Here is a 13,603-nt window from a genome sequence, read left to right as displayed (position 1 = left end):
GGGACTTTCTTTTCTCATACCAGCTAAAGAGAACCATTTTTCCACCATTTTCTTTTAGGCAGCTGGCATTTCTCTCCCTTTCCCTAGAACAGTGTTTCTCAAGCTTGGCAACTCTAAGACATGTGGACTTCCACTCCCAGAGTTCTAGAACCTTGCAACATTTGAGGTACTGCAGAAAGGGACCAAGCTGCTAAGACAGTCGCATCTGCAGGCACATACCACATGGCTGCTATTGTTGTTCTTGAAAAAAAGGAAGAGATTTGTCCTAATGTTACTATTGCTGTCAATAGAATTCATGGCAAGCTTGGCCTAAAAAACACTGCAGGGGAAATATTCTTCTCTCTGGAGAAGTTGGATGAAACAGTCATCCAGATTTAGTGCAGAGAATTCTGAAGAAGCTGGAGAGTTTCTGAACAGTAGTCTTCTTAGGTGCCAAAGGAAGACCCTGTGGCCATTAACACGTACTGGTTAAAATGTTCATAATATCTCCAGAGACTGCTGTTTTTAACACAGTGTTCTAAAACATCCTAGTCACAAAAGCTGTATTTCTTGTTACCAGTTTGCTTATTCAGCTGTAAAAATATGCATACGGAAATTTGCAATTCTTGTATAAGATTTGATGCAGCCTAAATGAAGGCTAAGACACCTGGATTGTTTCTCTTAAACTCTTCAAATGAGTTCTATTTATCTATATCTATCTATCTATCTATCTATCTATCTATCTATCTATCTATCTATCTATCTATCTATCTATCTATCTATCTATCTATCTATCTATCTATCTATCTATCTCCATCCATCCATCCATCCATCCATCCATCCATCCATCCAGTGGGTATACCCTGGGGATCTCAGAGAATATTTAGTAAGATTGGTTACAAACTCCCTACTCCGGGAAGTGTAAATCAGGAAGTGGAACATTAACACATAAGGTTTGGTCTTAAGAAATCACAAAAATACTTCTTTGATAGTATAATAAAAATACATTATAGTGATTTAAATCAGTTTATTTAAATCACTATAATGTCTTTTTATTATACTATCTTCAAGAATCTTGAATCTATTCTTTAACATAAGGAAAATAAGTTTCTTTCTATCTGTGTAAAATTATTCTCTTTGCTGAACGAAAGGCTCAGTAAAGCCAAAGCTTTTCATAAAATGTCAAATTCCATACATTAGATATAGAATTCAACATCACATGTATGCTTTAACTATAAGAATGTGTTAAGATATACTGTACCTTGAAACCAAAAGGGAATTAGGGTTGGTTAGAATCAAATCATGTGAGTCAAAACAGAACAACCTACCACCACCCCTCAAATTTCTTACAATGGCAACACGCACACACACACACAAACACACACACAAATCTAATATCCAAACTTTTTTTTAACATTATGTTATGGTCCAGTAAACATGAAACAGTGTTTTCTGTTGTATCACCTTCATTCTTAAACTGTAATAACTGTATTTTCTATTTCTTAAAACTTGGACCCATTGATTTTCTAAAATTGAGGAATGCTTAATAATTATTTTAAGATGTCAGAGGCTTTTTCAAAATATGAATTAAGTCAACTCTGTTTGGTATGTGGAACTTCAGGCTTCCATAATAAATGCTTCCTAATAAATAGATGATACAACAAGAAAGAAAGAAAGGAAGGAAGGAAGGAAGGAAGGAAGGAAGGAAGGAAGGAAGGAAGGAAGGAAGGAAGGAAGGAAGGAAGGAAGGAAGGAGAAGGGGAAGGGGAAGGGGAAGGGGAAGGGGAAGGGGAAGGGGAAGGGGAAGGGGAAGGGGAAGGGGAAGGGGAAGGGGAAGGGGAAATTCTGCATTGCTTATTGATGCTAAAGGAATAATAATAGTAATAATAATTTTTAAAAGGACAATCTACATGAAAAAATATACGATTTATAAACTTTTCATATTTGTATTTAAGAAACAATGTATTTCTTGAAAAATTAAAATATATCCTTTTAACTTGTATGTATTGAACTTCCCTGTCTTGTCTGTCTTCTCTTTAATGTAAATTCCTTCATTTGCAAGTGACCATTCTTTTAAATATTTTCTTCATACAATTTTTAACCTCCTTGTTCTTCAAGCTGTATATTATTGGGTTGAGCATTGGGATTATCACTGTATAGAAGACTGACACTACTTTGTCCCTGTTCATGGAATAACTAGTTGTAGGACGTAAGTACATGAAGAGAAGGGTTCCATAGAAAAGGGTGACAGCTGTCAAGTGAGAGGTACAGGTAGAGAAAGCCTTGTATCTGCCCTCTGTAGAGTTCATTCGGATGATAGTAGAGAGGATGCAGCAATAGGATACAAAAACCAGTGATGTGGTGGTGACCTCATTAAACCCAACAACTGTAAATAGCAAAAGTTCATTGAGTGTAATATCAGAACAGTAAAGGTAGCTCAGAGGGGGTCCATCACATAAGAAATGGTTGATGACATTGGTTTTGCAACACGTTACTTGTAAACTGAATCCTGTCTGGATCGTAGAATTCAGAAACCCAGCCAAATATGACAAGCCTACCAAGGAGATACAGATCCTCCGAGACATGATGTGTGTATACATGAATGGGTTACAGATGGCCAAGTATCGGTCATAAGCCATTACAGCCAAAAGGTAACATTCTGTAGTTGCTAAACCAGCATAAAAGTAAAGTTGCAAGATGCACCCAGTATATGAGATGATTTTTTTGTGTGCTAGGAAGTTTACCAGCATTTTGGGGGTGACAACTGAAGAATAACAGAGGTCTAAGAAAGACAAATTGCTGAGAAAGAAATACATGGGGGTTTGAAGATTAGAATCGATTTTCACAACCCAAATAATAACAATATTTCCCACAACAGTGATAATATAGATCAGCAAAAACACCACAAAGAGAATGCTTTTCAGGACAAGATGGTCTGTGAATCCCAAAAGAATGAAGTTTTCCATCAGAGTGCAATTTTCTCCAGCCATCTATTTGATGCGTGTTATGAAATAGTGGATTCTGAAAAAGAAAAATGATCTTGTAGTATAATTATTCATCTGAAGAAATATGTCCCTATGTGTGAGAGGGAAATAGAGAGAGAGAAAAAGGGACTTGTGTTTGTCAGAGAAACCCTTAGAATATCACTACATGAGATTAGACAAGCAAGTCTCTGTGCTTATTTTCCTCATTTGTAGAAGAGGAACATTATAGTAACTGATGGGACTGTGGTGTGGTATAATACTTTAAATTAGTCTTCTGCAACTTAGTGCTTTCCCAGTTTGTTGAGTTGCAGCTCAAATCATCCTAACCAACATGACATTTGTCATAGTGCCTGCTGATTATGACAATTCTATTCCCATAAATCTGGAATTCATCAATATGAGGAAGGCTGTCTTCAATATTGCAAGGCATTTTTCTGTGTGCAATAAAATTGTGACCTGTCATGTCTTGGGAGTCATTTGCCTCTGCTTTTCAGCAACAACATTATAAACTGTTCCTCAGCTTTATATGTAGCTGGGGAGATGGCTTATAAAAGTAAAAAACACATGGGTAGAGAAGAAGGTAGACAGAACATTGAGGCACAAACTTCCATGCGTACTTGTCTCTATAATCTAATTTTGTTATAAAAAGCTGCCCAGAGTCCCCTATTGTGGGGGAGATGGGCGGGGGAGAAATCCAATAGATAGATAGATAGATAGATAGATAGATAGATAGATAGATAGATAGATAGATAGATAGATAGATAGTCAGACCAGGTTTATCCTTGTTGACTTTTATCCAGAATTAATATGTATTTATCTAATATTTATATAGCCACCCTATTCAGCATCTGATTCAGGGCAGCATACATCATCAGTAATGATAATTATTAATAAAAAGACCTAATAAAACAAATTATAAACAACACAGTCCAAAACAACGACACACAGATATATAAGTGCTGGGAAAAAACTTGTAATTATCCAGGCTTTTGCAAATCTTCCCCCCAAAAAGGAAAATTAAACTTCATCTAGGATATTTTTAACTCACAAATTTTATATGCTTTATTTATTGGCATCTTTCATTTGTATTTATTTGTATTTCATTCTATAAGCTACAGAATTCTAACTACATAGCAATAAATTATTATTACATTATAAGTTTTGAATAATATTTAATGTTCTTACTCTTGTTATTAGACAGTATGGGGAAATGGCCTTACAGAGCAGATTTTGTTTGTGTCATAAACAGCAGAGAATAGTTATGTTACTAATTTATTAGTATTGTATTTTATAGTCAGGAATCACTTTTTTTACAGTTTTCTTCCTACAATGTCAAAACAATCTGCTTTTGCCTTGAGCATTATAAAACTAACATCTCCAACTGATGGCAAAGAGTTGAGATCATAACAGGATTTAAAATTATTAAAACACCAGTTCTACAGTAATGGAACATAATTGCTGGATCATTTAAAGAATTTGCTTTCGTTTTTTAAAATGTTTGTTAATAAGTACAAAATTACTTTAATTCAGGATTTAATTCATATAACTTTTATTTTTGTTTTTGAGATCCTTCCAAAATCTTTCAGCAGTGCTAAGAAAAGATCAATATTACTGCACAGATGGATTGGTTGGTATAAGTCCAGGGACTTCATAGTAATCAGGTTCATTTTTAATTTTGAAAGAAGCATAATTGATATTGCAGTTTGATTATTCTGACATCTGTACCTCGAGCTTAGTGGAAAACGCAGATTTGCTAAATATAATGTTTAAGAAATAATAATTTAGAAGCAAGAATATTTGGTGTAACTCCAAATCTGTCATTCAACATCCTATACTATTATGCAATCAGGCACAGAAAGTTGTTTTTGACTAAAGGTGATGTACACCTTTTAACAGTACTTGACCATTTTCAGAATTAAACAAAAGGACTCAATATTCTAGTCTACCTCAAAAAAAAAACAAAAAACCACAAATTGAATCCCTCCAGATGTGTTGGGACTATCACTTGCTGAATTTCCTGCCTATATTGGAGGCTTAATTACCTAACAAAATTCTGAAATAAATTTGATTCAGCTTATCACAGTTCTATACTTCACTTCTGCAAATAATACAGATTGCAATGAGAAAGAGAAGACATGCTGAACACTCTTTAACCCGTATGGTTCAACTCCAGATTTTACTATTTTAAATTCTGTGGTTTAAATCTCAGAAGGCACATGACTACAGTGATTTTTAAAAAAAATCTGATGTTAAATGGATATCTTAAAATGTATTTTATTACAATTTCTATCCCACCATTCCATTCCCAGAGTACTAAAGGAAGCTAACAGAAATACCAATAAAAAGTAATATAAAGTGATTAAACCCCAATAAAAATTCATAGACAACACATCAACGTGACCTGAAAAGTTTCAATAAACAATTTTCCCAAATGTAAAATGCAGCCTCCAAACTCAGTTTTAAAATGCAGCAATGGACTGCAAGAAGCTGGAAATATAGCAACCCGCTTCCATATGAGAATGTTGTTTTCTCCTATTTAAAAGGGAAAATTGAACTGAAGTATATTGTTCATAAATTCCCTTTGTACATAAAATGGTCATCAGTTTGCCAAAATTGACTTTTGTAAGCCAACCGACAGAACAATAAATCTGTACTTACTTTGTCAAGGTGCAAAAAATATAGGTTATTTCTTTTTGCAGGCTGGAGGCAGACATCTTCTCTTAGCTACCTTAACATGAGGGATTCCCAAATGATGATTATATCAAGAGAGTTTGGGTTTGTTTGTTTTTAAACTTCTGGGATTGGTGCTCCTAATTGACCTCTGTGTTGCTAAGTCAAACCTACAATGCAAGTAGTTCTTCCTGATTTTGCTGAGCAGCAATCTGATAATCAAAAACTTGTAAACGATACAAGAAGAAAACAGAATGGCAGAGTTGGTTTTTTGGTGGACAACACTGCAGAGCAGCATTTTGTGGCACCAGACTTCCCACAAAAGGCTTAAAGCAATGATGAAAGAATTCCAGCAAGTATTGCATATCAAATGCAAGCTTTATTTATAATAATTTTTTTCCAGCCTCTTCTGCCTTCTCCAAAAAACTAGAAGTAAATCTCTTTTGGGTGGGAAGTACAGGTTTTTTGGGTAATGGCCTGATGAAGCATCATGTTCTTTACTTTTGATTATGTAACTAGCTATCACAGGGATATAGGTGGGAAGACTTTTTCTTTCTTTTTTTTTTGCCACTGTAATGGCATGTGAGAAAGACCTTGAGAGACGGGGCAAAGAGATGCTGCCTAGGGAACGGTCAGATAAGTGACAGCATAGCCCATAGCTGCATAATAGGTGGAGAAAGAGGCTCAGGAGGGACCCTCCCTAGCTTCTCAGGCTGTAAAGGAGATGGCAGGAGATTTGTACTTTCAGACTTGCAAGATTCTGTTAATGTAGCCTTACAATAAAATAGAATTAGCTCATTTGGTTGTGTTTCCTGTCTGGTCTACCTGGGAAGGCTGACAGCCACTGAAGCAGAACTAACAAATAACAGGAGTGTAACTAAATAGTGCTATGCTTCTTTTCAATATTTATTGAAATATTTTTTAAAATACTCATTTACTTACTATTCAACAACATGCATTCATATTTAAATATCACCTTTCCAATTCCCATTGACTGGAATTTCAATGAAGGGCATATCCCCATATTCACATAATTTCACTTTCCAAACCTTCAAAAACCCTAAACATCCCCATTGCTTCTTGGTCAGTGTTTCTGACTGATTACAGACCATAGCACAGAACCAATTTCATCTCATCCCATGTTGCCTTCATCCATTTGGTAATCATTGCATTTGGTATAAGGGTGGGGTGGGAATCAGATTGGCTCCTGTGACATCACATCCCTGCCCAGTGCAAGACACCTATGCTCAAGAAAGAACTAAATCAGAGCATCCCACAGCCATTAACCCACAGCCACTCTGTCTTACCAGGGTTCAGCTGAAGCCTGTTGATCCCCATCCAGACCCTTACAGCCTCCAGACCTCCCCATGACTTCAACCCATACCACCCAATCACACAGAGAGGGCATGCTTCGGACCCCATCAGTAAAAGAGCTGATTAGTGGGGTCCAGAAAATGGGCCTTCTTGGCTGTGGCCCCTGCCCTTTGGAACATTCTGCCCTCAGAGTTGAGATTGGCACCCTCACTCCTGGCCTTCCAGAGGGACTTGAAGACCTGGCTCTGCTACTTGGCTTGGCGGAAGGAGGGGAGACATCGAGTGTGGGGATGGCTAGTCCCTTAGAAGCCTTTCATCTCCAGCCCGGGAAACCATCTCCCTCTTGGACTTTTTTCTTAGTAATGTCTTGTACAGTTTTTATATTTTTTCCAATTTTATATTTTTATATATATATATATATATATATATATATATATATATATATATTATTTTAATGGACCATTAGGGGGAGATGGGCAGAGATAAATAAATAAATAGATAGATAGATAGATAGATAGATAGATAGATAGATAGATAGATAGATAAATAAATAAATAAATAGTTTCATACAAAGGTAGGAGGCAAGAGTTTCAGTCCATTGTCAAGTCCCACTGAATTCCAGTATCTCAGGTCACAGATTGGAACATATCCTAGTTGATTTTAAACCTAGCAATAATCCTTAACTAAATGGAAAAACAAGATTGTCTTCCCTTTACACTATTGCAAAGCCAGTTCATAAACAGAGAGTGAACACATTTAATTAACCCAAGATTGTAAATCTGGGATAATAAGTTTTTTCCACTGTATAAGAACAATATTTTTCTTACGCTCTCGTGTTCAGTAAATCCACAGCTCTTCATATAATGATAGATTCCACATTTTTTATATGTAATTCAGAATATCATTCATATTTTAAAAACATATTATTCTTCCCCAAACCAGATTAACAAATAGATATTAAAACAGGATGAAAGTAAGGCAAATCAATATCTTATGCATAAGGATGCCCTCCATGATTTTATACTTCCAGCATAATAAAACGGATAGCCAAACCTTTCTAAACATTCTCTGAGATGTCCAATAAACATAAGTATTCCTAACCTTTATTCTGAACTTCTTGCAAATAACTACTGTAGTATTCACCTTAGCAATTTTTTGTAATTTTTTATAAAGATTACATTAGCCAGAACACATTTCAGCACTGATAATAATTCAGGAGATTTAGATGCTGCTAATGCATTTTGAAGAGAGCCAGTTTAGTGTAATGGCTAAAGGTGTTGGATTAGAAGCTAGCAGACCTTGAGTTCTAGTCCCAGCGTAGGCATGAAGCCAGCTGGGTGACTTTGGGCCAGTCCCTCTCTCTCAGACCTAGGAGGAAAACAATGGCAAACCATTTCCAAAAATACTGCCAAGAAAATCACATAGACTTGTCCAGGCAGTCTCTAGGAGTCAGGACTGATTCAAAGGCACACATACACACACAAAAGAGGTAACATGTTGCATTAGTATCTGTGTTTATTATTGGAGGTTGAAGTATGCTGTGTGTGCATGTGAGAATTCCTGAGAACAGGAATCTGACCTGAACAATGAGTAGTGAAACAAATTTTATAACTATAACGTAAAGGAGAGTTATTTTTTTAAATTTATTTGTTTACCGGACTTATGGATCATCTGAGTCAACTGACTCTAAGCAATACACCAACATACAATTCCCCAAGTCCATTGTTTGGGTTAAAACAAATGCATAATAGTAAAAAAAAAATGAAAATCAAAAATATACAATATAAACAATTATGTGTACCAGGAATCAAGCGTTCTAAAAACACCACTAAAAAGTTGCAAATCCAGAGGTACGGTCATAACAGCTCTACCTCCAAGGCTTTGCAAATAGCCCAGCAATTTACTGGAAATATAATATAGGGACAGGCAAAGCCTAGCACACTGCTAGCTACATCTTATGAGAAGGAGAGTCAAGAGCACGTGCTCCGTGTGTGTGTGCCTGTGTGATGGAATGTGAGGGTGACCTTGGAAGACGGGAAGAAGAGATGCCATTTAGGGACCAATCAGATAAAAGAGAAAGGAGCCCACAACAGAGTAACAGCCAGAGAAAGAAACTTAGGAAGGACCTTCTCTTAACTACTCAGGTGCTAAACAGGGAGGGTGAGAGATGTGTACTTTCAGACTTGCAAGATTCTGTTAATATAGCCTTACAATACAGTAGAATTAGCTCATCTAGTCATGTTTCCTAACTGGTTTACTTGGGAGGGTTGACAATCTGGGAAGACAGGCAGAAGGAAGTGTCTAATCAGACATCTTCAGCAAACAGCAGGAAGAGTAATAGACAGAGGGGACAAAGAGTAAATCTTTCATTTACTATTACTCCCTATGGCTGCCTTGTGACCAGTAGGCGATGGGATGCTGAAGAGTCACAGCCATTGGATTTGGACCTCCAACATGTTTGCACTTGGTCCCCAGGGACTAATCAGGATGTGGCCGTGTGTGTTGCCACCACCACCCTTCTCTGTATGTATGAGTGTGTAAAGGCCTAATTAGAGTGGGTCCACATGTGTTGCCACTCTCTCTGTGTATTTTCATGTACTGTATGTCCACTGTACACTGAGAAGCATAGAACAGGTTGCAGGATCAAGAGGGAGGTGGCAGGGAGGCTTAGAATGGAGGACCAGCAATATACCGCGTCACTGCCAATCTGCATCTTCCATAGGATTCACTGAGGACTTTTTCCTGGATTTTTTTTCTCACAGCCCCCGGCTGGATCTCGCCCTTTTAAAAACTTGATCTTTCTTTTGCCAGGTTCTCCCACCATGCCAAATTTGGTCCCATGCTATTCTGGGGTTTTTTTGGAGTAGTTATTTTACTGATGGACAAATAGATGAACAGAGCATCCTAAGCTTTTTCATAATTTGTTTCCAAGAATAAAAGAAAAGCATAAAAAGAGCTTTTTCAGGTATAATTTAAATTTAAAAAAGCAAAAAGAATCATTATGCAACTGTTCACTGATGATAGCAACATTCTAGCAGGTAACGAAGAAAAAACATCATTTCTCAACTCCTTTTTTGGCGGCAGTCTTCTCCAACAAAAGAACATGTGTTCCACCAGGAGATTGTAAAGAGCAGATTAAAGGGACAGGATCAAAACTTAAGACTGATAGAAATATAGTCAGGGAATATCTATTTACTTTGCATCTAAATCGCCAGGGGCAAATGGATTGCAACCTGCCGAGCCTTGATGTAATATCTTTGAGAAATCCAGGAGGATATGTGAACTGACAGTTGAGTAGTAGTAGTGTTATGTTCTTCCTAACTCCAAGGATCTACAGACCAATCTGTCTGACATCATTTATGATTGTAGAATTAATCAGAAAGTGGTTGAACTATGAGTACCTTGAAAACAATGTGACTGTTATCAGAAGTTAGCATGAATTTGTCAAGTACAAAGTTAGCCAAGCTATTTTTTTTTTCTGATGGATCGCACTACTATTCTATTTCCTTAGTAGATTATGGGAATACTATCGGTATACTATATTTTGATGTCTGCTATATTTTTGATGTCAGTATCTCATGTCATGCTGCTTAGTAAGCTAGTTAAAAATGGGTTGGATAACTTGAAAAGGAGGTGGATACATAAGTGGCTTATAGTGGTTTCTCATCAAACTGGAAGGAGGTATCCTATGGAACATCACAAGATTCATTCTGAGACCAATCTTCTTCAGCATTTTTATTAATTACCTGGATTAAAGGAATGCTTATCAAATTTGCAGTTGACACAAGATTGGGTGAGATAGCTAATACCCTAGAACCGTGTTTCTCAGCCTTAGCAAGTTTAAGATATGTGGACCAATTCCCAGAATTCCCCAGCCAACATGCTGGCTCGGGAATTCTGGGAATTGATGTCCACACATCTTTAAATTGCTGAGATTGAAAAACACTGTGGTAGAACAATGGCCTCCAAAGTAAGTTGCACAAGACATTCCATTGGGGTCTGGGAAGAAAATACTATAATGTCAATTTATATTTTAAAAAATAAGAAATTAAGCTATACTAATGCTAAATATACAGACTGCAAAGCATGTATTTGGGGGTGTTTTGTAATGTACATAATATATTAATACAGTAGTACTTTTAGATAATTTATAAATAAATAAACTTGCATATAGTGGGGTGCATGTTCAAAATTGTTTTACTAATGAGAGTATGTGATCAAAAAAGTTTGGAGACCTCTGCCCTAGAAGACAGAAATAAAATCCAAAACAATTTTTTAAAATGGGCTGAAAATAACATACTGTAATGAAATTTAGCAGAGAAGCAACATTATTGACTGAACAAACACAAATGCACAAGCATAGAATGGGAGAAATATAGCTTGGTAATAAAACTTGTAGAAAAAGTTCTTAAAATAGTAGTGGACTGTAAAGTAAATATGTTGTGATGTGGTTGCAAAAAAAGACAGAAGCAAATTGTAGGCTTCATCAACAAAAGTACAGTTTCTAAATTACAAAAAGCAATAGTTCCATTTTATTTTGCATCATCATCAGAGGACTAGGAAACAAGGGCTATGAAGAGAGATTAAAGGAACTGGGAATGTTTTGTTTTGAGGAGAGAAATATGATAGCACTCTTCAATTACCTGAAAGGATGTCCTACTGAGAAAGGTCAAGACCTGTTCTGCTCTGCTCTAGAGTGTAGGATTCAAAATAATATATTCTAGATACAAGAAGATGGATTCCAACTGAATGTCAGGAATGGTTTCCTAACTATACGGGCAGTTTGACAGTGGAACCAAGAGAAATAGATGCATCCCCTTCAGAGATGTACTCAAGGAAAGGCTAGACAGCCAATCAAAGAGATGAAGGATGTTCTTTCCATGGAGCAAAGTGTTTCATTGAAACAAATTGCAGCTCCCCCACCCACTCTTGGCAAAGATCTGTGAGACAGAAACTCACTGATGATCTTCCAAAAATAAAATTTAATCCTCATGGCAATTAAATATCCTATGTTAATATTAAATGCTAGGAAATTAGAAATACCAATACATAGATGAGTGATATTATGATACTTGTATCATATTCTTCCATGTCAAAATAATGCAGATTTAATAATAAACAGTTCTTGGTTTCTACAAAGTTTCATTGCTTTATCATTTTATTCCAGATCTTTCTCTGAATAACAACCAGAGCATTCTTTACCTCCTTGTTTCTCAGGCTGTAAATCAAAGGGTTCAGCAAGGGAATAATAATAGTGTAGAAGATGGCAAGGGTTTTGTCACTCACATCTTGGATGGGTGATCTATTGCTTGATTTTGGTCGGAAATGTAAAATAAGGATTGCCCCGTGGAAGATGGTAACTGCAATTAGGTGTGAAGTGCAAGTGGAGAAGGCTTTCAGCCTGCCTGAAGCTGAACTGATCCTCACAATGTTGGCAAGGATATACATATATGAAAGAAAGACACTCAGCACAGTAGTTGCTTCTACAAGTCCAGCCACATAAAAAATCAGGAGTTCATTCAGGTGAGTGTCAGAACAGGAGAGTGATAAAAGGGCCGTGATGTCACAATATACATGATTGATCTCAGACTGGCAGAATGACAATCTGAAGGTGAAAACAGTATGCAGAAGGGAATGCAAAAACCCAAGAAGATACGAACCTGCCATCAGAAGAATACAGGCTCTAGGAGACATGAGGACTGGGTACTGCAAGGGTTTGCAGATAGCCACGTACCGGTCATAGGCCATTGCAGCGAGGAGAAAGCATTCTGCACTCGCCAAGCCTATGACAAAGTACATCTGCACTGCACATCCAGTAAAGGAAATGGACCTTTTATCTTCCAGGAGATTCACCAAAGACTTACAGGCAACCACAGAGGAGAATACTGAATCTATAAAGGACAGGTTGCCCAGGAAGAAGTACATTGGAGTGTGGAGTTGCGGGCTGGCCCTTATTAAAGCAATCATTCCAATATTGCCCACCAAAGTAGCTACATAGGAGATCAAGAACACAAAAAAGAGGGTGATCGTCACGACAGGCTTGTTGGTGAAACTTACAAATACAAAATCCTTTGTGGTGCTGTTTTCCTCTGTCATTTTCCTTCCAGACCTGCAAGGTAAAGAAATGCGGAAGGCCAAGAAAAGCAATACTTTTTGAATAATTCATATGAGTAACTCACGGAATTCATGGCTTGCAAATGTAGGGAAGACCACTAGTCTGAGCTATTTGAAAAGACAAGGTATTTCTGAACAACGTAGAGTATTCACCTAAAATGTAACTTCCATTACATAGGCAGTCTACTTCACAGAAACAGATGGAGAAATACACAGCGGGTTTAGTTCTCTCTTTGAGGTCACTGAAATTATTATTCCAGTCAGTAAGAGAAGCTTAATTTTTTTCTTCCTCAGTTTGATGCTGCTGAGTATGCTGGGCTACCTTTTCCACCAATCCCAGCCTGCATGGCCATTGGTCTGCTGGTTGTGGGTAGGGAAAGTAATAGTCAAAACGTGTAAAAGGCAACAGGTTTCGAAAGGTTGGAGTAGATGGAGAATTTCTGTTAGTTTAAGGGGAAGAAGTAGTTTGGGCACATGCACACTTAAGCTAAATGAGTGTCTGGAAGCCCATTTCCAAATACATTGTCAGTGAAACAACTTGG

General features: G+C 37.0%; 2 protein-coding genes across 2 annotated transcripts; both read right to left on the bottom strand.

Moving 5' to 3' along the window:
* Window positions 1–2,030: 2,030 nt before the first annotated feature.
* Window positions 2,031–2,972, bottom strand: LOC103055849 (olfactory receptor 5AS1-like). Its single transcript, XM_007437985.2, has one exon. The coding sequence runs from the start codon at window positions 2,967–2,969 to the stop codon at window positions 2,031–2,033; it is 939 nt and encodes a 312-aa protein (XP_007438047.2). The 5' UTR covers window positions 2,970–2,972.
* A 6,457-nt stretch (window positions 2,973–9,429) lies between these two features.
* LOC103055624 (olfactory receptor 5AR1-like) lies at window positions 9,430–13,043 on the bottom strand. Its single transcript, XM_007437984.2, has 2 exons — window positions 12,135–13,043; window positions 9,430–9,468 (listed from the first exon to the last, which is right to left on the bottom strand). The coding sequence occupies exons 1-2, from the start codon at window positions 13,041–13,043 to the stop codon at window positions 9,430–9,432; spliced, it is 948 nt and encodes a 315-aa protein (XP_007438046.2).
* Window positions 13,044–13,603: the final 560 nt, after the last annotated feature.

Source organism: Python bivittatus, unplaced genomic scaffold (genome assembly GCF_059951505.1).
Source record: "Python bivittatus isolate LINGU-HERP-01145 unplaced genomic scaffold, Pbiv_v1 ctg000480_np1212, whole genome shotgun sequence".
Taxonomy (NCBI): domain Eukaryota; kingdom Metazoa; phylum Chordata; class Lepidosauria; order Squamata; family Pythonidae; genus Python; species Python bivittatus.
This window is presented reverse-complemented; position numbering and strand designations above follow the sequence as displayed.

Excerpts from the sequence above, each read along its gene's own strand:
- LOC103055849 (XM_007437985.2), bottom strand. The coding sequence starts at position 2,969 with ATGGCTGGAGAAAATTGCACTCTGATGGAAAACTTCATTCTTTTGGGA.
- LOC103055624 (XM_007437984.2), bottom strand. The coding sequence starts at position 13,043 with ATGACAGAGGAAAACAGCACCACAAAGGATTTTGTATTTGTAAGTTTC. Across the intron at positions 9,469-12,134 it reads AGGAGGTAAAGAATGCTCTG|AGAAGGGTGGTGGTGGCAAC; the intron begins GTTGTTATTCAG and ends TCATACATACAG.